This window comes from Arvicanthis niloticus, chromosome 5 (assembly GCF_011762505.2).
Source record: "Arvicanthis niloticus isolate mArvNil1 chromosome 5, mArvNil1.pat.X, whole genome shotgun sequence".
NCBI lineage: Eukaryota > Metazoa > Chordata > Mammalia > Rodentia > Muridae > Arvicanthis > Arvicanthis niloticus.
Window position 1 is genome coordinate 91,270,390 of NC_047662.1, and position 22,181 is coordinate 91,292,570.

At 39.1% G+C, this 22,181-nt stretch overlaps 1 protein-coding gene across 5 annotated transcripts in view; it reads right to left on the bottom strand.

Annotated features, from left to right (window-relative positions):
• Positions 1-22,181, bottom strand: part of Slc44a1 (solute carrier family 44 member 1) — a 181,304-nt gene that overhangs the window by 46,677 nt on the left and 112,446 nt on the right. For 2 of the 5 annotated variants that reach the window (XM_034501795.2, XM_076934964.1), the window contains exons 13-15: positions 17,550-17,687; positions 9,408-9,644; positions 7,269-7,349 (exon numbers count right to left, since the gene is read on the bottom strand). In XM_034501795.2, coding sequence (XP_034357686.1) covers positions 7,269-7,349; positions 9,408-9,644; positions 17,550-17,687 — 456 coding nt within the window. Of the gene's footprint in view, positions 1-2,591; positions 4,989-6,990; positions 7,350-9,407; positions 9,645-17,549; positions 17,688-22,181 lie in introns of those variants that run through there. The other 3 variants (XM_076934963.1, XM_034501793.2, XM_076934962.1) reach the window with 3 other exon arrangements.

Genomic DNA, 22,181 nt, shown 5'->3' on the forward strand with positions numbered 1-22,181 from the left:
TAATCAAGTAGATCTTGATTATATTATGAATAAATGCTTGGGTGTTTTTTTTTGTTTTTTGTTGTTTGCTCTTTTTTTTTTTTTTTTTTTTGGATCTTTCTGGTCTAGAATAAAATCATTTAGGTTGTAAAACTGAGCATTAAAACCGAAGACCAGTGTAATATTTGGGTTCCTAATCATTTCTTTAGAATAAATTCTCTAATGATGAACCCCTAGAAAATACCAAACTTGAATCCTGTACTTGTAATTTACAAAAGAATCAATTGTTCATGCAAGAATGAACTGTAATCCCTGTTGGTCTATTGTTACGCATACAAAGAAATCAAAATGAGGAGAAAGAAAGAACACAATAGCTCTGTAGAAAAGAAAGTGTTTCCACAGAAAGTCACAAGCTTAAAAATTCTGCATTACGGTTTTCAGTAAGAAAGACATTTTCAAAGTGTTAAAATTTTAATTGAAATTGTGCTTTTAAAATATGGAATATAAGATTGGCTCAAATTTATGAAATTCAGATGGGAAAAGTGTATTATTTCAAACTTTTCACCATATAAAGTACATTGAGTTTTAATTTTGTTTTCAAGTCTACCAACTTTAGACTTTCTTCCCATGACATACTCAACGATCTTGATTTGTCTAAAACTGGACCATATGCCACTAAATGAAGACAAGCTAATTCTGCAAGCAGCCACTGTACACGAACAATGTGTACTTTTAAGGGCTAACCTGAATTCTATAATATACACAGATACATGAATATGCATCTAAAGCAAAAGGCGTTCTATGCTGAATATAGAACATACAAACCCCTGCTTTGTGCATTTACTTAGTATCTCATAATTCTCTAATATATATTCACAGACCACATCTTAACTGTAGGCGAGTGCTTCTGTCAGATGGCGTGCATGAAAGGAATACAGAGACTGTGTCCCCTGCACCGAGAAGCCTCCAGATTTCCGAGGTCTGCTTGTTTGTCTGTCTGTTTTTCAAGTGGCCAAGACAAATCAATATTGAGCTGACAGTGATATTTTAGGGGAGAAGGATGGTGCTGGGCCTTGTGAATTCTAAGCAGCTGCTCCTGTCGCTGAACTATAAGCCCCCGCAGTCCAGAACTTGCTTATTAAGAGATGAAAGCTCACAGACCCTTTTGAAGGAAATGCCTCAGAAACTACTCTAAGGCTACTGGAAACTGCAATTCAAATGAGAAGCCAAAAGTAAGAAATAAAATAAAATATAGATGTTGCCAAAACCAATAGATCCAGGTTTGAAGCTGATTTCACAAAGCCGCTCTGAATGTCGAGGGACCTCCCGAAGGGCACTCAGTAGCAGTGACTGTACATGGCAGGGATGTCTGAGGCCGGGAGATGGAGTAGGGTGGTAGCACTGTGTGGCTTGCAGATACCTAGAGCATGCATTCCCTGTTATTCTGAGGTGGGAGAGGTATTTATGATTCAAGCTTAAAGCTGCTCAGGACCAGGATAAGGGGATCCACACCTTACCAGGGTGGAATCTTCAGAACGCACTTAGAAGGCAGATATTGTGGTCCATGGTGTTGAGCAGAGGTTATAGTTATCAGCTTAATGCCTCTCATTGAAACAAAACAAAAAACACGAAGAAAATTCATAAAGAGCATCTCTCCCTAAGGAAACACTGAATTCAAGCATTATTTTTAAAGTGGACTCAATAAGTACCTCCACTGGAGAAGACCAGGACCACGCTAGCTAAGCTACTGAGGTGCATCCACTTAGGACTTCATTGTCTGTAGGCTAGGACAAAAGCATTAACCCTAAACTTTTACCACTGCATTAAATGGGTTCACGGAACAACCTGTGTTGCGTTCTACTCATCCATGCAAGAATTATACAAACTCAGTTCCCTCGCAAAATTGTTAACTATTTCTTATTGCACCATTAAGCCTGTTGTTGAAGATGGGGCTCATGGATTCTCACTGAAATAAATTTAACCCTTTTCCTCCCACATTACAGGAACAGGACAACTTATTCTTGAGGCAGGAGTCCAGGAGGTCTAAACCATGTACCAGGCTCTTAATTATCTAGTGGCAGAAACCATGTGGCACTGTGGACACCCCTACCATTTATAAAAGTCTATCTCCAGAGACAGGACTCCTAAGTGTAGTGTTGGAAAACCATCACAGGAAAAGGAGAAAGTCCCAAGACAGTGCAAATGGCTTATAAAGTTATCCAGGTGTCCAGATTTTACAGATCACTTTTGTTCTTGGTCTATTCTTCTCACTTGGGCAGAGGATGGAAGCGGTGCGGGGGTGAGCGGATGGTAGTGAGGCAGCCCATAGCTAGGAGAGGAACTTGCAGATGAAGGGGAGAGGCAGCAGGAACACCCAAGCAGGAAACACGGATCACTAAAAAGCCTCTGCCAGGCTTTCTTAAATTAATCAAAGAACGAAGCTCAGGTCAGAGTGATATTCCATCCATCAAATATCTCTCCGTGTGCACCTGTGTAATAGATATGCATATTTGCATATGACTATATGGCACACAAACTTACTTAGGGGAAACAGCCTGGAAATTAATTGAACTCGAATGACATGGTTACACGCATAATCTCTAAACACAAAGTTAGTAAAACAAAATTTATTTGTAAAACAGGACCTGTTATATAAAATGGCACACAGTCAAGTTATACAAAAATACAAATTTTCTTTCTGATTACAGTTCTAGTTGCAAATGATAATTAGAAAGCATTCCTGGTGGCTTCCAGTAGCTGGAATTTCGAGCACATGGAACAGGGGCAGCAAGAGTCCATGATGCAGGGATGTCCAAGTGAGCAGAACCTGATTCCCAAGTGCAAGTCCATCATCACGTCACCTTGGAGGGACATCTCCTAAAACGGCTAGCTCCTGGAATGTCTTCTGGAGTGAGACCCATCTTCCAGGCTTTGGCCAATTCTAAATTTAGTTCCCAATGTTTCTGAATGTCCAAAATCTGTGTGGCTACAAGTCACATGGTATTCTGATTTTTCTCACATAATCTTTCTCTCTCACCTAGTAGGACAGTTGTTAGTTACATAATTAAATTCCGTTTCAAATGATATAAAAGTACAGTGACACTATTTGGCAACACTAGATGTTAGATGTTAATTTCTGGTGAATTATTATTTCACAATAGCTATGCTCTCTCAATGCTGGCTTCCCAGATCCTGCTTAGACATGCACTCTTAATAGTGTGTGTCTCTCTCTGTGTGTGTATGTGTGGTTTGCTGTTGTTTTAATCCAGACTCTTATTGCAAATACTCTGAAGGTTCAGAAATATTCATGAGCTTTGAAAAGAAACCAAGGCATTTAGCAAAATTTAGCCTAGCTAGATTAAAGAACACCAGTACTTAAAAAAGAAAATACAATTTACCTTTTGCAGCAATTTAAAGGTCCAACCCTTTGAAAGGAAGCACATTAGCAAACAGCTGCTGATTGAGCCCTCGGGACATTGTATGCAATCCCGGAACACCAGTCTAATTCACGGTCTACTTCTGATAGGCAATGCCTTCTTTCAAAAGATTTTCCTTCCATGGAATGATAAATGCTGAGGCTTTTTTTTTATTATTATTATTTTACAGAGCCTGTATTTAGTGCAATAAGTTTAAAAAATTTGCTCTGAAATATTTACTTTACATTAACAAAAATAGCTTTTTTTAAAAAAATTGTAACAAAAAGGAGTTATCGCATAAACAGATCATGAATTATTCTTAGCAAATTACACTTTTTTTCTTAAAGCATTCACCATTACAATAAGCAGAACAATGGAATATTAGCCATTCATATCTGGTAAGCTTTAGGAATTAAGAAAAAAGAAAAAAAGAAAAAAAACCCAGCAAAATAAGAAACCCCAAACGTACCCCAAACATAAAGCACATTCACACTTGAGGGTTAACACCAACCAATTCTTCAGTTAAACATTGTAGAACTCTGGATACAACGAATAACCAAGGAGTGGAGCACCTGCCAGTGTGTGCAGATTTTATAGCAAGCATTTGAATAGATGGCCGTTTAACCCTAAGCTCCCGACTTGTCTCAGAAACAGAAGCAGAACACTGGAATTCTCAGTGTTTCATGCTTCTTGTTTCTCTCTCTTTCATTCTTTCTAGAATTACCTAAGCTGAAAATCAATACACAGAAAGGCTAAACTTGCTGGGTGCCCCAGCTTCCTTTCAGATCAGGCACACGAATGTGTGGTGGATGCTACTAAAAACCAAAGAGGAAAGAGACAAAATACAAGAAAAAAGTTTGCATAATAAAGATTATCTACCCCTTTCTTTCTAGTTTTCCTACTCTCTTCTATAGAAGCATTAGGGTAAACTACAAATACCTGAGGAGTTGGTTACTTTTGAATGTCGACTGACAAATGCATGAGCTATTATGAAATTTCCCACAATGGGCCCACTCATATGCTTCTTAAAGTAAAATGGCATGGCTTCTTTGATTGGAGAAAACAGATTAGAGAAACCTCTTATTTATCTGAATGCACATGCCTAGTCTGACACACTAGGACGTATGCATCAGTAAAATAAGATACTGATTTTAAACGTACACCAGGGAAATCAACCCTGCAAAAACTTACACAAGAATTTGGTACAATAATTTTAATCTAGGTTAAGTAACTAAAGTTAAAATTTCCTCTAGTTATTAAAAACGTTAATCAGATATGAATCTCACATTTCCATTAAGACAATTACAATTGAAAACATTAAATGACGGAAGTTGCCTTGTAAAAGCCACCCGTATGAAAGGAGTACATGTTTGACAAAAATAAGCATAAAAAAGGTATTAAATCCCTGTTCCTTTTCTCTGATTTTGGCTGATTATGTGTGTGTATGTATATACATATATATACACACATACATATACATATATACACACACCCACACACACAAATACATAGTTATGTGTATATATTGTTTTGGAATGTCAATGGGGGGTCCATAACCGTCGGCTATGTTCAAGCAGAACTTGCTCCCGAAGCCTAGAAAACAAAGCCATACAGAGTATAATCTTAGAAAATTACCATTGAAAGGAGATATGAATGATGCTATTAGTATACACACATGGTCACACAGCAACAGGGCAAAATGGGTTGAGACTCCTCTCTTGAGCCTACAAAGCTGGAATACTACAGGCCATACTTCAGGGCCACCAGTGAGACACACACAACATACTACTACAGCCCATACCCTAGAGAGACCTAACCTTGTACAGCAAGCAGCCAGCCCTCTCTCCAGAAGCATGTCATCCCATTCAGCAAACTCTTCTGAGAATTGTACAGAGACCTCACGAATCTTAAAAGGGTTTTAAACTAGTGAGGTTCTTCAAAATAGTTCAAGAAGAAAAGTGGAAATTTCTTATTGCATTTAACAATAACCAATCAAGAGGACAATCTAAAAAGAACCCACATTTTTCTAAATATTTTTACAGGCTATAATAATAAAAAACAAAATCTAAATGCAGACACAGCCCATATGGAGGGAGACAGACAGCAGCGGTGTTGCTGTATGTAGAGCAAAACAGACGTGATGCTCTTGTGGAGAGCTTTCGTCTGAGGAGAAGCACAGCAAATGAGAACAGGCGGCTCGTCTTCTAGGACACCCTTGCTCCAGTGCTGACTCTCAGATAATTCATTATGTCACAAGAACTGGGAGACAGGAGGCATCAACTCCACATGTTTACAGGGCATGAGAAGAGATGATTAATGGCATGCTGAAGAAACTGGGTTGAAGTCTAAGTCATGCTCTCTACTGTTTCAGGGGTGGGGAAACTTCTTCACAATAACATTCTTGGGGGTCAAATGTCGTAGCGCCCAGCACATCAGAACACTGAGCACAAATGATGTGCTTGGGAACAGAACTTGAAGGGAAGCTACTGACTGATGGGTGACAAAAAGTGAAGGCAAAACCTGAAGGGAGCTGTTAATACACTGCCTGTGGTATGGGCTACAGTTAGGCAAAGGCTGTGGCTTCTGACGGAATGCTATGTAACTCTGGCAGGTCCCTTAGGATCAGTGTCTATAAATTAGTGTTTCTAACAGGGAAGAGATACTTGTGTTCTGGTCTACCACAATTCATCTACTGCTTGCTAAGAATCACAATGGAAATCCATGCCAAGTCCATAGCCAAACTGGCTGGTCTTCAACTTCAAATATTTCTACCTTTCTTAAAATGCTTATTACTGAAGAATGATTCAGTGGATGTTTCAACCTCCACAAAGGAGGGAGAGGCAAGCTAGTACGTTCACAGGTTTTTTATATACGTCCCTTTAAAGTTTTAGGCTTGGAGCCTTTATTGAGGACAAGCAGGCAGTACAAGTGACATTTCCCCATGTCATAGCTGACTTGGTAGCATCATTCCAATTAGATCAGTGTAGGTTTGAGTCAGGCCATTACACTACAGAAGAATATCTACAAGAGAGAGAACTCAGGAGATGCTAAACTGATTAAGTCGTTTTTCTCCCACAAATTAAAAAAACCTATCTGTCTGGTTATCTATTCATTTACATCATCTCTCATCTATGTATCCATCCATCCATCCATATATTAATTGTCTGTCTGTCTGTCTGTCTGTCTACCTAAGCATTAGTCATCTACCTATTGAACTCTATTATCTATGACAGGTTGGAGGGCTTGATTTCCTTTACAATGAAGGTGTGAGCAGACTGTCTTACCAAGATGGCATGTGGGTATTGATGGAAATCGCCTTGTTCGTAGGCAAAAAACAACTCAAAACAAAACCAAATAAACAAACAGAAATAACAATAGCAAAGAAAGTACAGTCTGAGCAAAAGAAGAGGAAGTCCACAGAGAAAAAGACAGCAAATGTAAACGGAACAATATTGTTTTTAAAAAAGGAGGAATATGAACTTTTAGCAAGCTGAAAGGAACTTTCATGATCACCTTCTAGAATGATTGAAATGACCTGCCGGTTCAAAGACACCTCAACGTGTCCCATGGGATAGAAACTAAACACTGAGCAAGAACAAACAGTTTGACTTGGAGGCGAGCAGTCACCCCAGCCCGAGCGCGCTGGCAGGGCCGCTGTTCCTTTCAGCTCACTTTCACAGATGGTAGTCTCAGCTGTGACAGGGCCTCTGCCATCCAAGTGATGGGCAAGCAGGCAAACAGAAAGAGCAGCATGTCCTGCGTGATACAGACAACAAACGCTTCTCCAGAGGACGTGCAGTCAGTGAAGACACAGACAGAGAAGAAGTGAAAGGGAAAGTCGTGGAGGGCGGCCGCCTCCTCATCGCCACCTACCATCGGCTTTAGCTCTCGGGCATCCGCGGCGCCTCCCTTACCAGCTTCTTTCATTGCTTTCCTACTGTTTTCCACAAACTCCTGCAAAATATGGACCACATGGCATTAATGTGGGGCTCTTCTTAGATTTCAGTCAGTAGGTGCATTTTAACAATTCAACCTTAGTGTGGTAAACAGTACTTTGAATGAAGAAAAATAAAACCAGATTGGCTGAGATGGATTGCAATTCGTAGATATAAAATCTTTCTTCTGTCACCCATTCTGACAATCTCATTATGGCTGTAGGAGAAAATTTTATTCAACATTTTAAAGAGTTTGCTTTGCCCAGACTTAGAATATCATTTTTGTTTGTTTTATTTTCCATATCAAGGCTAAGTGAACCAAACCTACTTGACTTCAAAAGCTTCTAGTTTGTATTATATTTTTATTATTTAAAAAAAATTTTTTAGATAGGATTTCACTAAGTAGCCCTTGCGGGCTTGCTACCCACTCTACAGCCCAGGCTAGCTTTAAACTCATAGCAACTTTCATGCACCAGCCTGGAATTATAGGTGTGCACAACCACATCCCATTTACCTGCCTGTACTTACAACAGAGACCTAGCAAGCATAAAATACTTTCAGAAGTATTCTCCCTCAAAAAAAACCCAAAACCAAAGCACAAGTCAGCTACATTAAAATATATATCCAGCCTCCATGTTTTCCTCTTCATAGCACCTGCATCCTGCTTTATACATATTACTCCGTGAAGCAGGACGCTTTGCGCTGCTCTGCCAGAGCTCTACAGCACTTCCTCCCTACCATCCTCGTTATTCCCACAGAGCGCGGTCGTCCCCACCTCCAATCCCAACACCAGGCACACGGAGGTAGGAAGAACACAAGTTCAAGGTCAGCGCGGGCTACACAGTGACAGTTTATCTGTTTTTTAAAAAGTGCATTATTTGATCAGTCGGTGTGTTAAAAAATGGAAATTTCCCCCTTGAAGTGCTCTATAGTCACAGGAAACTGAAATACAGATCCAATTCCATATGAAACCCACCAGACAGAATTCACTTAGGATTTATAAAAGCATCCAAAATTTAGTTGTTGATGCTATCAGAGACAGTCAGTATCAAACAGGTGAGTCCAATCACCTTCAATTTTCACTACTGAAAGAAAACAAGTATCCCTTTCACTCATGTGTTTACTTCAGAGTTAACTGGATACCTCACACTCCCACAAAATGGCTTATTATTTCAATGTATCACACTCAGTCCTAAGTAGCTTTAGTTTAGTATTTAGTAATGATAAAGCTATATTTATTATTTTTTAAAATTTTATGTATATGTGCCTAAATATTATGTATGTGTGCCATGTTTGTGCAGTGGCTAAGCGAGCAGAAGGTGTGGGACCCCTGGGACTGAAGTGACAGAAGGTTGTGGAGGTGCCATGAGAGTGCTGGGAACTGATACCTGATTCTCTGCCAGAGCAACAAGTGCTCATACCCACTCTCCAGTTCCTTAAAGTATTTAAATAAAGGTTTTAAAATTTAAAGGTTCCATTTAAAGGTTTTAAATGGTTTCAAAATTAAGTTAAATTTCTAATACAGAGGAACCTCAGGGGCCTCACAGAAAAATCAGGATGCAAAATGCTTAAGAACAGTCAGTACAAAATACTTTGACCCTTATGAGTTGCTTCCTGAATTTCATTTACCTTTAATACAGCTTCTGGGACTTAGGATAATGGAGTTTAACTACGGTTGGCCCTAATAGCCTGGGATAAGTGGTGCTGGAGTAAGGCAGACAGGATCTGAGAACAATGCTTTGTCCTTAAAACCTACTTCGGGAAAGGGCACTTTGATCAGTAGCTAGAAGACATGTTTAAGAGTCTGTTCAAATCCATATAACACAAAGAAGGGGGCAGGCAGGATGGTAGAGTGAGTGGTTAGAACTATTTATTACAGAGTACGGTTCCAGAAGGTGGGTCTGAAATGGTCTGTTCCATACCAGGAAGACCTACCTTGGTTTCTCCAAGACAAACTTCACGATTCAGTTCTACAATGTTAATACTGTGTTACTTTGTGGGAATTAACCACAAGGGGTACTTTGGAAACACTGTTACCATTTTTATCCTCACGCAGTGGAGGCCCCGCGGTACTTACCATTAGCACTTTGTCCATATAGAATTCTCGGCCAGGGCTCCCATCATTGTATTTTGTATCAATGGCAAAACACAAGAACAATACATCCACTACCATTTCGTAAATGGACAGGAAGCAATGAGCGACTAGGAAAGCAAAGAGGCAGACGATGATCAGAGGCAGCACCCATACTGTGTAATCTTGCTGGTAGTTGAGCAGCATAATCCCAGCCAAACCGGTGCTGCAGACTATCAGCACCTGCAGCAGAGAGAACAGAGACCACACTTGAGATCCCAGGGCAGCCAGCCACAATTCTTCATTGCTGCAGACTTAAGAAAACTCTTCATCAATGACGGTTACATAAGGCTGTTCCACCCCAAACTAAAACGTACACTCCACATACACCTACATATCACATCAACTTCACTCATGGACATCATATACATTTAAGAACACAGATTAGATGACTCATGATTACAACAAAGATAACAAGTTTTCCAAATGTCATATGGTTCCTGAAAAATCCTCACCCATTGATTATCTGCTAATAAATTTTAAAATAAATGTATACATTATTTTAAATGTTGATTTGCATTCATAAAATTGTTGTTGCTGGAAATGGTATGTTTTTTCTAAGTACTTTTATATATATATAAAATCATATTGTATACAAAACAATAAAAACTTCATAATTTAAGAGAATTATTATAAATGTTCTGCAAATACTTGCTCAATTGTACAATTTTATTTAGCCATTTTTTTCTATTTAAGACTTATATTGTTTTCAGATATAAATGGTGCTACAACAATCACCTCTAGTCTTAAAACTTTTCCTGTGTTTTATATTGTATTTTATATAAGATATATGGTAAATATAATGTAATTTTTATAACATTTAGGTTTGGACTATGTGTAAAGCAAAAGTTATCCAATGCTAAAATAACAAAACAGTCAGCTTGCAAAACAGTAGGAAGAACCACCTACTCAGGTGCTTCCTCACTTCATATATTATATAGTCCTTTTAACACATTTTATATCAGCTCGCCAATAGTCCCACAAATACTTGATGGCAAACATTATCCACCCCATTACTGAGATTAGGGAACACCCTTGGAAATGTCAGCCAACCTGCCCAAGGTCACAGAGTAAAGAACAAGTTCCATTCATTCAAACAATGATGGCATGATGCCTACCCCACAATTCTTTACAGGGGAAAACCCAGCAAGTATTTGTTACGGACTTTCTGAATTCTAGACACAGTCTTGTCTAGCTCTCTGCTTAGCTTAGCATCAGGCGTTCAAACAAAAACAAAAGCATATACATAAACAAAAAAGGCTCTAGAATCACTTTGTACCCAGTGCTGAGAACAGGCAGGAAGAATCCTGCAGCATCTTCACTATCGACATGAAAGCCTTTCTCTTTTGTCTTCATCAGAACGTTGAGTTATATTGCATGCAATACACTGACTCAGCTATAAACCAATTGCTTTTAGATGCTCTCATGGAGCAAACCTAGGTCTCCAAATTTTACGGCCATAGACTTATTCATCGTCTCAGACAGTGGCTTCTTTACTGGGTGATTTCCACATTCGGTTAACTATATTATTTACATTATTCATGTGGTTTCAATTTGTTTGTTTGTTTGGTTTTAGAGAGAGGATTTCTCTGTGTAGCTCTGGCTGTCCTGGAACCACACTCTATAGACCAGGTTGGCCTTGAACTCACAGAGATCAGCCTACTTCTGCCTCCTGAGTTCTGAGATTAAAGGTGTGTGCCACAATCGGCCAGTGGTTTCAAATTTTGAATGAATTCTTTTTTATACTATCATTAAATTCTGAACATCCTATGTGAGATTTGGGGTTCCTCATGTTCTTGACATCCCCCTAAAAGTCAAACCGCATTTGAAATGTTGAGGTCAATTAGAAACAAAGTGTGACTCAAGCAAAGTAGATATTGAGAACACCAGGATAGAAAGCTGCATGCTATTAAATCACATGAGAAATAACTCCAGGGACCTGTGATAGTTCCTCTCAAAAGACAAATGTATGAATGATGCCAAAATATATTTAAAGAGTATCATGTATTCTTAAAAAAAATTCATGGCAAATATACAGGAACAGCACAGAAGACAGACAACATTCAAGACCTTCTCTTGCATGTAGGACCACTCAGAAAAGTCTGGTGGTTGGATGGTTGTATATTTTTTCAAACAGAGCTGACTTAATGGTTTTCAAAGAAGCTAGAAATACAGGTTCCTGGGCTTTGCCGCTAGAAAACCTACTGACTGAATCAAAGATGAAGTCCTGAATCTTTTTTTTTTTTTTTTTTTTTTTTTGGTTTTTCGAGAAAGGGTTTCTCTGTGTAGCCCTGGCTGTCCTTGAACTCAGAAATCCGCCTGCCTCTGCCTCCCAAGTTCTGGGATTAAAGGCGTGCGCCACCACCGCCCAGCGAAGTCCTGAATCTTAAAAGTATCTCAGGTACTGATGACATACACAACCTCCATCTTAGGAAGCAAGGCCATGTACCCATTACGTTCTTGCTTTAGAGAACATTCAACTTTGATTTATATGTCTCATGAAGTTAAAATGTATTTTTTAAAATATGGCTCATAATACATAGGTTAGTAAAAATAACTAATAAATGAAGATAAATGCAGGGCCTGGGATGTATAAATAGCTTGATGGTAGAATGTTTGTATAACATGTGTAAGGCTCTGGGCTCAGTCCCCAAAACAAATAAATAAATAAGACACTGTGCTCTCGAGTTTTCTTCTCTGACTGGACTTCTAATGCAGAGGATATCTGACCACAGTGAGAGAAACTCAGGCGCTGGGTCGGGACGAGAGAAGAAAGGAGGAGGGAACGGCAGTTTCAGAGTTAGACATAGATATGAATGACAGTGCTCGGCTTTGTGCCCTAAGTTCATTTAACCTCTGAAAGACACACTAGAGTACATACATTCCATGATGGCAAAATTCACATTCTGAGAACACCCGACAGAAAGCCAGGCCGGTATTCCTATACCCCACCCCGAATGTAAACGCTGCTCTTAGGATACCGTTTTCCTTGGAAACTACATGTTGAGAGATTTTCGGTTACAGTATAAAAATTTCGGGGTTTTGGTTACAGTATAAAATTGGTTATAGTAAAAAACTAGATTCCTGGTTATAGTATTTATACTAAAACATCTTAAATAAATTGTCAATTACAAGATAAACCAATATAAGAAATGTATTACAAAATAGAGGGAAAGTAATTTTACAAAGGAGAAATGTAAACACATTGTTTTGATGGGGCACAGTTTTATTGGGACGAGTATCAAAAAATTTTAAGGCAGAAACCTAGACACATCGCTCATAAGCCTCTATTATTGTTAGGACACTATTCACCAATCACAGGGTATAATTTACTAACTCAGAACGCTATCGCCTTTGCCAAATGTACCTCACTATTCATTCTATAGAGAACACAGAGGCCCCATAGAAATATGCATTCAAATATAAGAAATGACTCTGAGTGAGTCTGTGTACTCTTTCCCTACCTCAGAGGTATCATCTTGTGCTACTATTGTTCAATAGCATAAGGAATGTTGGAGTGGACACAGTTCAGACACAGAACACAGCCACCATCACCATGCCCTTCATGAACATCCCACAGCTGCATTACCACAACTTCATCTTTAACCAGAGGACCATAATCTATCACATTATGAAAATCTCTAAATCTACAATATCACCTATCAGTGACATATCAATGGAAGCACACAGAACTAATCATTTGATATTAGGTACTTTTCCCACTCAGTATTTCTTCAAGTTTTACACAAGTTACTGCATCTATAATAGTTAGTCCCTGAGATCATATAATAAAATTCCCTTTAAAGGATTTGTGATCAGAAAAATTACACATACACACATACACACACACACACACCATGAAAATGACTGGTAGCATATATATAAATCTCAGTATATCATCTATCTATCTATCTACCTATCTACCTATCTATCTACCTATCTATCTATCTATCTATCTACCTATCTATCTACCTATCTATCTATCTATCTATCTATCTATCTACCTATCTATCTACCTATCTACCTATCTATCTATCTATCTACCTATCTACCTACCTATCTATCTACCTATCTATCTATCTGTTATATTCATGCATTAGAGAATATTTAACTTGTGTCTCAATTTTATTTTTAAGGTGTCTTATAATACTTAAGTTAGTAAAATATGTACATATACCATTAATAAATGAAGATATGTATGTATAGAATTTATATTTGTGTATATGTGCATGTGTGTATGTGTGAGCATGCATGCATGCATGCATGCACTTGTGTGTGGTATAGAGGACTGAATCTTCTAATATTGAGCTACACTACCAGCTCAGAACTATATTTTTAAAAAGGAAAATAAAGAATTTTATTTTACTGTGTTAGAAACCCGGAAAATAGTTCCAGGACAGCCAGGGCTACACAGAGAAACCCTGCCTCAAAAAAACCAAAAAAAAAAAAAGAAACTCAGAAAATAGTTTTCTTCTATTCTAAAAAATCATTAGAATTAATTTATTAAGGCATAGAAGAGTTTATCGGAAAAGCTAAAAAAAAAAAAACCCTATCAAATGCTTTATAGTTTGTATTGGCCTAGTATTAAATTCATCAGAAGATACATGCAAATGGAACATTATCCTATAGTTTTAAAGGTAACTTTCACAAATGCTATTATTAAAGATTTTATTTTAATTTTATGAATATGAATGTTTGCTGACGTGTCTGTATATTTACTGCATGTGTGTCTGTGTCCATGGAGGCCAGTCAAAGTTGTCTCCCTAGAATTGGAGTTACAGATGTTTGTGAACCACTGGTGGTGCTGGGAACTGAACCTGGGTCCTCTGCAAGAGCAGTAAATGCTCTTAACCCCAAAGCTATCTATTTCTCCAGCCTCTACTTATGTTATTATTAAAATATTAATTTAGGAAATCACATTAAGAACTCTAATCAATTCCAGTTCTAGGCTTCTAAGACTGAACTAAGCTAGCAGTATTTAACACGGGCTCATTTTGCAAAAAAGTTATATTAATAAAAACTTGAGAATAGTTTAAGTGCTTAAAAACACACACACCAGAGGATTGGTCAAGAAATGATACAAATCTACAAGTATGTTTAGAAAATTTTTACTGAAATTACAAGTGCTTATAATATCTAATGAAAAGAAAGGATACAGATTTCCCCTCTCCCATCACCAAGCTGTGTTACCACACGGAGGACACCAGGACAGCCTGTAGTACACCGAAAGTAAACAGAATACATTTGTGGAGTGAAGAGAAAGATATGATGAGTCTAGGGGAGAGCTTTCAACCAGGTTACTAGCATGTTAAAAACAAAGCCCACAAGCCAATTTAAAAGCCACGGTTTTGATGTTTATGCACTGTTCCTCATAGAAGGACATACTGAATAGTGTGGACACGGTCTAACTAGGGAACTCATGAAGAGAAGTGTAGGGCTAGCCACTGGTGACATCTGAGATACTAGCTGTCATTCTTCTAACGCACATTTTAGTTGACTTATTAGTTCTCAAGCTGGGCAGGGTGGTACACGCCTTTAATCCCACCACTTGGGAGACAAAAGCAGTTGGATCTCTCTGAATTCAAGGCCAGTCCTACAAAGCAAGTTTGAAGACATCCAGGGCAGTTATACCAAGAATTTGTCTCAGGGGAAGGAGGTAAAGAAGACTTATTAGTTCTCTGTTTGGTGGTGTTGGAGATTATGCCTAGGGCCTTGTGCATGCTCAGTACATGTCTGTCAGCAAGCTTCAGCTCTGGTCCTTAACACAGTTTTAAAACAGTAATATTCTTTACCCAGCCTTTTCACTGTCTGAATTATACATATTTCTTCATCGAGTTCTAAACTCACAAGAGAACATGGTTTACCAGGCTGGCTTTTAAATCCAGTCATTTCTCTAGTTCTCCGCATTAAACGGTTTACAAAAGGTCCCTAGTATAAATAAAGCTACATTAGAACTGTTTTCAGGGGGTAGTTCTGACATCAACACGATTATTAAATAAAAAGGACTCTCTGTAAAAGCCAAGGACAAATGTAATGTTAGTTGAAATAACGATTATGACATGGTTAGATCAGACAAACATGGATATCAAATCCAGCCTTGCCATATTTTCATTCTCAAACTGTGGCCAGTAAACTACCTGTCTACACTTCGGTTTCCTCTGGAGCAGAATATAAAAAGCTAACAGTAATAGGTCACCTTCCAGGAGATAATCAGGCAGTTAGCACCTCTCTCTCTCTCTCTCTCTCTCTCTCTCTCTCTCTCTCTCTCTCTCTCTCTCTCTCTCTCCCTCTGTGTGTGTGTGTGTGTGTGCATGCTCTTTCTCTCATTCTATTTTAGCTCTAGGGATAAGTTATGAATTTGTAAATAAAAACAATTTAAACAAAACAGAGATTTAATCTTAAGCCCTTGCTGAATCAACATGTATCAGCTACACAATCAGTAGCATCATCAAATCCTGCTCTTGACTCCTAAGGAACACGGACGTGTTTCACCTTCGCTATAAAAATGTCCCCTCATACAAAAACATGACACAAGCAAATCTGTTATAATGTAAACTTAATTACAGATATTCAAAGTAATTATCCTTAATTGTTTTCAGATGACAGTTCCCTAGGAAGCTACACACTTCAAAACACACAAAGCTTCCACTAGACAAAACAAGTTTTTGTTCTTTTCAAAGACATTTTTAAAGGCACAGTGGCTGCCCCACCCAATGTATAATAATGGCGTTTAATGGGGAGCAGACCCTACTGTTTGTGAGTAATTATGAAGATCATCAAGGCAACACAGAGAAGGCATATGAGACTGTGTCACAGAAAGAGTGCAAGCAACAGGTACGCATGCTGTGACTGTTCCACCACACACCTGAGACATCACTGGAGGGACACAGGCACAAGGAGTGGTATTCTAGCGATGCTGCAACATGTATAAGTCTTTCATTTTTCAATTTTCCTGAATAGCCTCTGGTTTTAAATACAGGTGCAATGAATCTAAGTATAATGCTATTTATAATTCAGAAGGTTTGGATAACATAGAATAAACTCTTTTCTCAGCTCTAAGGAAAGTAGGTCTTGTTCCCTAACAGCTCTATTTTTAAAAGATTTTTATATAATAACATCTAACATTCTACAAAAACTGCTAACATTCACAAAAAAAAAAAAAAACCAAAAAACAAAAAACCAACAATGTGTCAAGCAGCATCCTAGATACCCTAGGTGATTAAGTGTCAGTCTAAGACTTACACTGCTAAAAATGTGTCCCCACTATTATCCCAAGTGTACAAACAGTCACACAATCAGCAGCATGAGCTTATAAATCCAGAACGTTAGACCCCAGACTCCAGGTGCAGTACCGTCCCTGCCATAGTTACCTTCCTACTGCTAAGACCAAAAGCAACATGAACAGGAAAGAGTTCATCTCATCTCACACTTTCATGTAACATGCCATCACGGAAAGTCAGGGTAGGAGCTCAAGGTAGAACCTGGAAGTAGGAACTGAAACCATTGACAGGGCTGCTTGCTGGCTTGCCCCTCATGCTTAGCTTAGTCTGCTTTCTTATACAACACAGGACACTCGCCCAGGGGCTGGGCCCTCCCACATCAATCACTATTAAGAAAATGCCTGCACAGACTTGCCTGGAGTCCAATCTTACAGAGGCATTTTTTTCAATGAATACTCCCTCTTCATAGACATGTCTAGGTTTGTGCCAAGTTGACAGGAACCGGGTGTCCAGACAACCCTCATCACTACATAGACTGTTTCCTTAATTTTCTTTCTTTGTATGTATGGTTCTAGGGATTGAAGTCGTGGTTTTGCACATGCTAGCAAGTATTTTAGTGAGCTATATCCCCCCTGATCTCTTCTTTAAAAACAAAAAACCTGCACGCCTGTTATATGAAGATTAAATGAACATAATACCTGTAAATTAAGAAGTACTTAATGCATATTAAGGTATCATAAATGTTTGCTACATAGTAAATGACTTCTAGTTTTGTACTAGGCTACATTGTTTTTTTTTAATTAAAGAACAAAATTTTGTACATTTATTCAGACTGAACGTTTGTCTCAGACAGTACAGGTGGCCTTACCTTGCCTAGGAATAACATGAAGTCCCCCACTGTGTTGATGGCAGCCACTCGCAGAGCATTCTCCACTAGAATGACGAAGGCATCCTTTGCTGAGGTGCAGAAGTTGGTGCTATTGATAGCCGTGGCTGTGTATGCATTCTAGAAAAAAGGGCAGCTTTTATCAGACACCAGAAATGCAATGTTGAAAGGCATAAATCTTGTATGTATGTTTACAACACAGCTTGTGAAGTCTTCAGTAAAACCTACAGCTTTTGTGTAGTATAAAGTAAGACTGGAAACCGAACACATGAGCCAGAGCCGGATGGAGGGGTGGGTGGAAACTGCCATAATAAATAAAGCCCCTTTCCTGTCCTCTTAATTTGGCCTTGTGAAAACACACACGAATGTTCTGACATCCATGAACTTCCTTCTCAAATTTGTGAATACACGGATCCAGGCTATACTGCTAACCATTTCTTTGTTGGTTCAATATGCAGAGCACTACAGAGCTGAGGAAAGAACTGCACCTGAATAACAGGTCACTGTCATGGGGCCAGTAGGAAGCCAGAAGATGCTGGGGAGGACTCTGATACAGATCCTCATCTGTGATAATTTACTACCTGAATATGTTTACGTCAAAGCCAAAAGATACAGTATTAAAAACAAATGAGAGCATTGCTTTTCTCTTAGCATTCATTCTTCATTCATTCATTCACTCATTCATTCATTCATTCCTTGCTTCGTTACACAGTCATCTATCCATGTGTTCTATCAGCTAGACGATAGCAGGAACCAAAGAATTAATGACCTAACTGCAGTGCTCCACATTTTTTTCTGTCTTCTACAAAAACCCTTTTTGAAACACTCCGCACAATGCCTCAGTAAAGTAAAAATAAACCATCCTTTGAACTTGTGTTTTACAGTCACCCTGCTGGAAAACTGGGGAAGGCAACTGTTGCAGACAGACCTATTCTCACAGAGCACAGAATGGTGGCCCCCCCCACCCCCCCGTGCTCACTAGCTCCCCAAGCACTCATAAAAACACCCATCTAGCCATTTATTTCTGAGCAAGGATGGCCAAACCACCACCTAAGGGCCCTGGGCATGCCTAGCCTGCTGGTTGCCTTCATAAAGAAAGTTTTGCTGGAACAATGCCCTGTTCATTTGGTTGAAACAAGTGTTTATAACTGAGATTACATGGCCCATAAATAAGGCCAAGACCCTTTCTGGTTCTTTCTAGAAAAAAGTGTCTAATCTCTATTCTGCAGTACTGCTGAGCATCAATATTAAGGTGGGTACCGTCTACAGGGCCCTTATCCTTTTGGAAACAGAAGCCTGAAGCTCATCCCAAGCCTTACTAGCTTCCAATCTTCTGCATATTTTATTATAATTCTTGTTCCTTTTACTAAATCTAGACCTCAAATGTTCCCGGCAAGTGTAACAAGCTACAGCCCAGGCCTTCATAATTGTTTTATTAATTAATTTATTTTGTTGTCGTGACAAGAGCTGCTATGTTGTTTAGACTGGTCTCAAACTTGCTATATAGCTGGGAATGGCCTTAAACTCCTGATCCTCCTGCCTCTCCCTCCATCGTGCCTGGATTATAGGCATGCGCACTATGCCTGGCTAATTCTTTAGCCTAATGATTTGCTGGAAGCAGTTGTCAGTGCTGCAGGATGTAAATCCCTCGAAGGGAAAACCTCACTTGCTCTGTTATTTATTTCATGTTTCTAGTGCTTGTACTTCCTGGGTGCACTTCCTGCCACTGAGCTACATCCTCAGACTAATCTCCTGTACTGGAAAGTATCACAGACTAATGAACTAGCTATTAATGCATGTTCAGAGGAAAACACCCTCCCATAGCAACACACTTCCAGAGGACCCAGTTCCCAGCACCCATGTGGTGGCTCACAACCTCACAACTGTACCTTAAATCCAACTGCAGAGGATCTGCGCCCTCTTCTGGCCTTTGTGGGCACTAGGCATAATCAGGCAAAACATTCGTATACATAAAATATAATAAAAAATCTAATATAATTCATCTTAATTTAAAAATTATTATAATGTCCAGAATTAAGAAAATTGGGCACCTCTAAGTAATTCATTTATCATTAATTATTTATTTTTAATTAATTAATTATTAACTAACTATTTGATTAAATAAATTTTGTTTCTCTGTGTAGCCCTAGCTGTCTTGGAACTCGCACTGTAGATGAGGCTTGCTTTGAACTCACAGAGAATCACTTGCCCCTGCTTCCCAGTGCTGGGATTAAAGGCATGTGTCGGCGCCGCCCAGATAGTTGTTGTTGTTGTTGTTTTAAAAAAACAGAGCTTTACTGTATATCTCAGGTTGGCCTGTAACTCAGTCTGTAGCCCAGGATCAGCCATCTCTGAACTTTTTTTTGATCATCTTGTTTTAGCCTCTCAAATACTCGGATTCCAGGCTGAGCCACAGCGCCTGAACAGGAAGACCTACTAAAATCAATAGGTTTTTAAGAACAAGTCAGGTTTACCTATGATGTTCTCCCTTCCAGTTCCACCAGGTTTGTCCGTGAGTCAGAGGCTCCACATACCCCATCTCCTCAGCTACCATCATCCCAGCTGCCCCCGACGAGGACCTAACTCTTGCTAGCTAAACTTGCTATAGTCTACAGGTTGACACATGGAAATGTGAGCTGTTTGAACTGTCTGTAAAAATGTATTTTACATTTAAGCACACACACACACACACACACACACACACTAATACTACTAGAGAGGGCTGGACAAAGTTTGGCTTACAAACTCCCTCTACCTCAAGGACAAGCAATCTACTACAACACGCCAACCTCAGTTCTCTTGTCTCTAAAGCACAGGATATAAAGCCTTGTTTATATTATATTTACATTAGTATGTTATATTTTGAAGTACACTAAAACTTACTTAGTATGAGTTTCTGCTCACAGAAGCTTTATGATTCTGAGAGGCCATCAGTGAGCACACAGTGTTAAATAGCTAGTCCCAAATGGTGCCGGGGGAGACCGAGAGCAGTGTGATCCAATGCCCAAAGGAAAACATGTTCTGCTTGTAACAATCTCTGCACCTAATGGGAACTCAGTAAGGCTGGATGCGTCATCACCTTCGTGTCCTGTCCAGCACTAATGAACAAGGAGTGGTCACAGGTCACTGTTTGTCTGTATAATTCTAGCACCTACTCTATAAATAATAAATGGTGTTTCAATTCTCCTCTGTAAATCCTTCATAGCAGCGGCAACACACTGTTGGCCCAGGGATAACTGCCACTGCGTAGCCTTGAGAACCATTCACTCAGGCTCGCTTGGGTTTTGTTTGGTTGGGTTTTTTTTTTTTTTGGGGGGGGGGTGGTTTCTAAGTTAACTGCCAGTATTTTAATAGCAGACAAAATATAAACATTTAGAATTTTGGTGTGTGTGTGTTTTGTTTGTTTGTTTCTTCCTCAGAAAACTGGGGAAACTAGAGACTGTCTCAAACTCACACAGCTATGGACTGGAAGAGCTCAATCATGACATGGCACAGCATCCCTTCAGTTCACGCTCTCAATACTGACACTGTCTATTGTATGTTGTCTTAGATCCCCAACTGCCCCTTGGCATTGCTTGAGTTTTCTGGCTCTGCTCCAGGCTTTCAGAGATTACATGCAAATCTCAGAGAAACAGCAAAAGGCTCAGATGAGCCAACTCGAGGAGAGGACAGACACCTTCTGAAGAACACTGGGCAAAACAGAACTTTAAATGGGACTTCTTCATGGAAACCATGAGGTACAGTGACAGGCAGTGTGGTAAGCAGTTCTCATTAGCTAGGATTACAATCAACACCACTATTTCATTGTGTTCTGTAAGTACTCAAAAGACACTTTCAGAGAGTAAGCAAGTGATTTAGGAAAAATTAACATACACACATACACACATAACAAACTACAACAATTCAATATTATAGTATTGATATAAAAGTGGGCAAATTAATAGTAGAGAAAACAGAGTCCTATCATAGACTTGTATGCTATAAATGATTTAATAATCCCAGCACGTGAGGGCAGCAGCATAAGAATTACTGCAAGTGCAAGGTTAGCCTGGGCTACATACAACATCCATGTCATAAAAAGCAAAGAGGGACTCGGTACATGATTAAATGGGCACTTCATAGACGGAGACACACTAATTTCTGACTGATCCTAGGACTGAATGAATCCCTGACATATCAGAGCATTCATCAAAGAAGAAAAAAGGAAACCTGTAACTGCACCTCTAAGGGACCCAATATCCTCTTTATGCTTATGTGGGCACTCCATCCTCATTCTCTCTCTCCTCTGTCTCTCCCTGTCTCTCTCACACACATATACAATTATCATCATCATCATCGAAGAAGAAAATTGAGGCAATAAACAAGTGACATGTATCAGATATCCACAAAGAGCCAAGTAGGAAAGGGTTAATTTACCTGTAAATTTCACCCTTATTTAATCCTGGTGATGACAGCTATTATATATTTTTTTTCTACTTACTAAGGATGGGAAGTGAGTTGCAGGCTTCACTGAGCTTGCACAAAAGCTACACTGTTGAGACAGAAATGCATCCTATCAGTCTCTGAATTCTCTCCACTGCACACCACCTCAACGGGGCTCTGAAAGTATGGGCT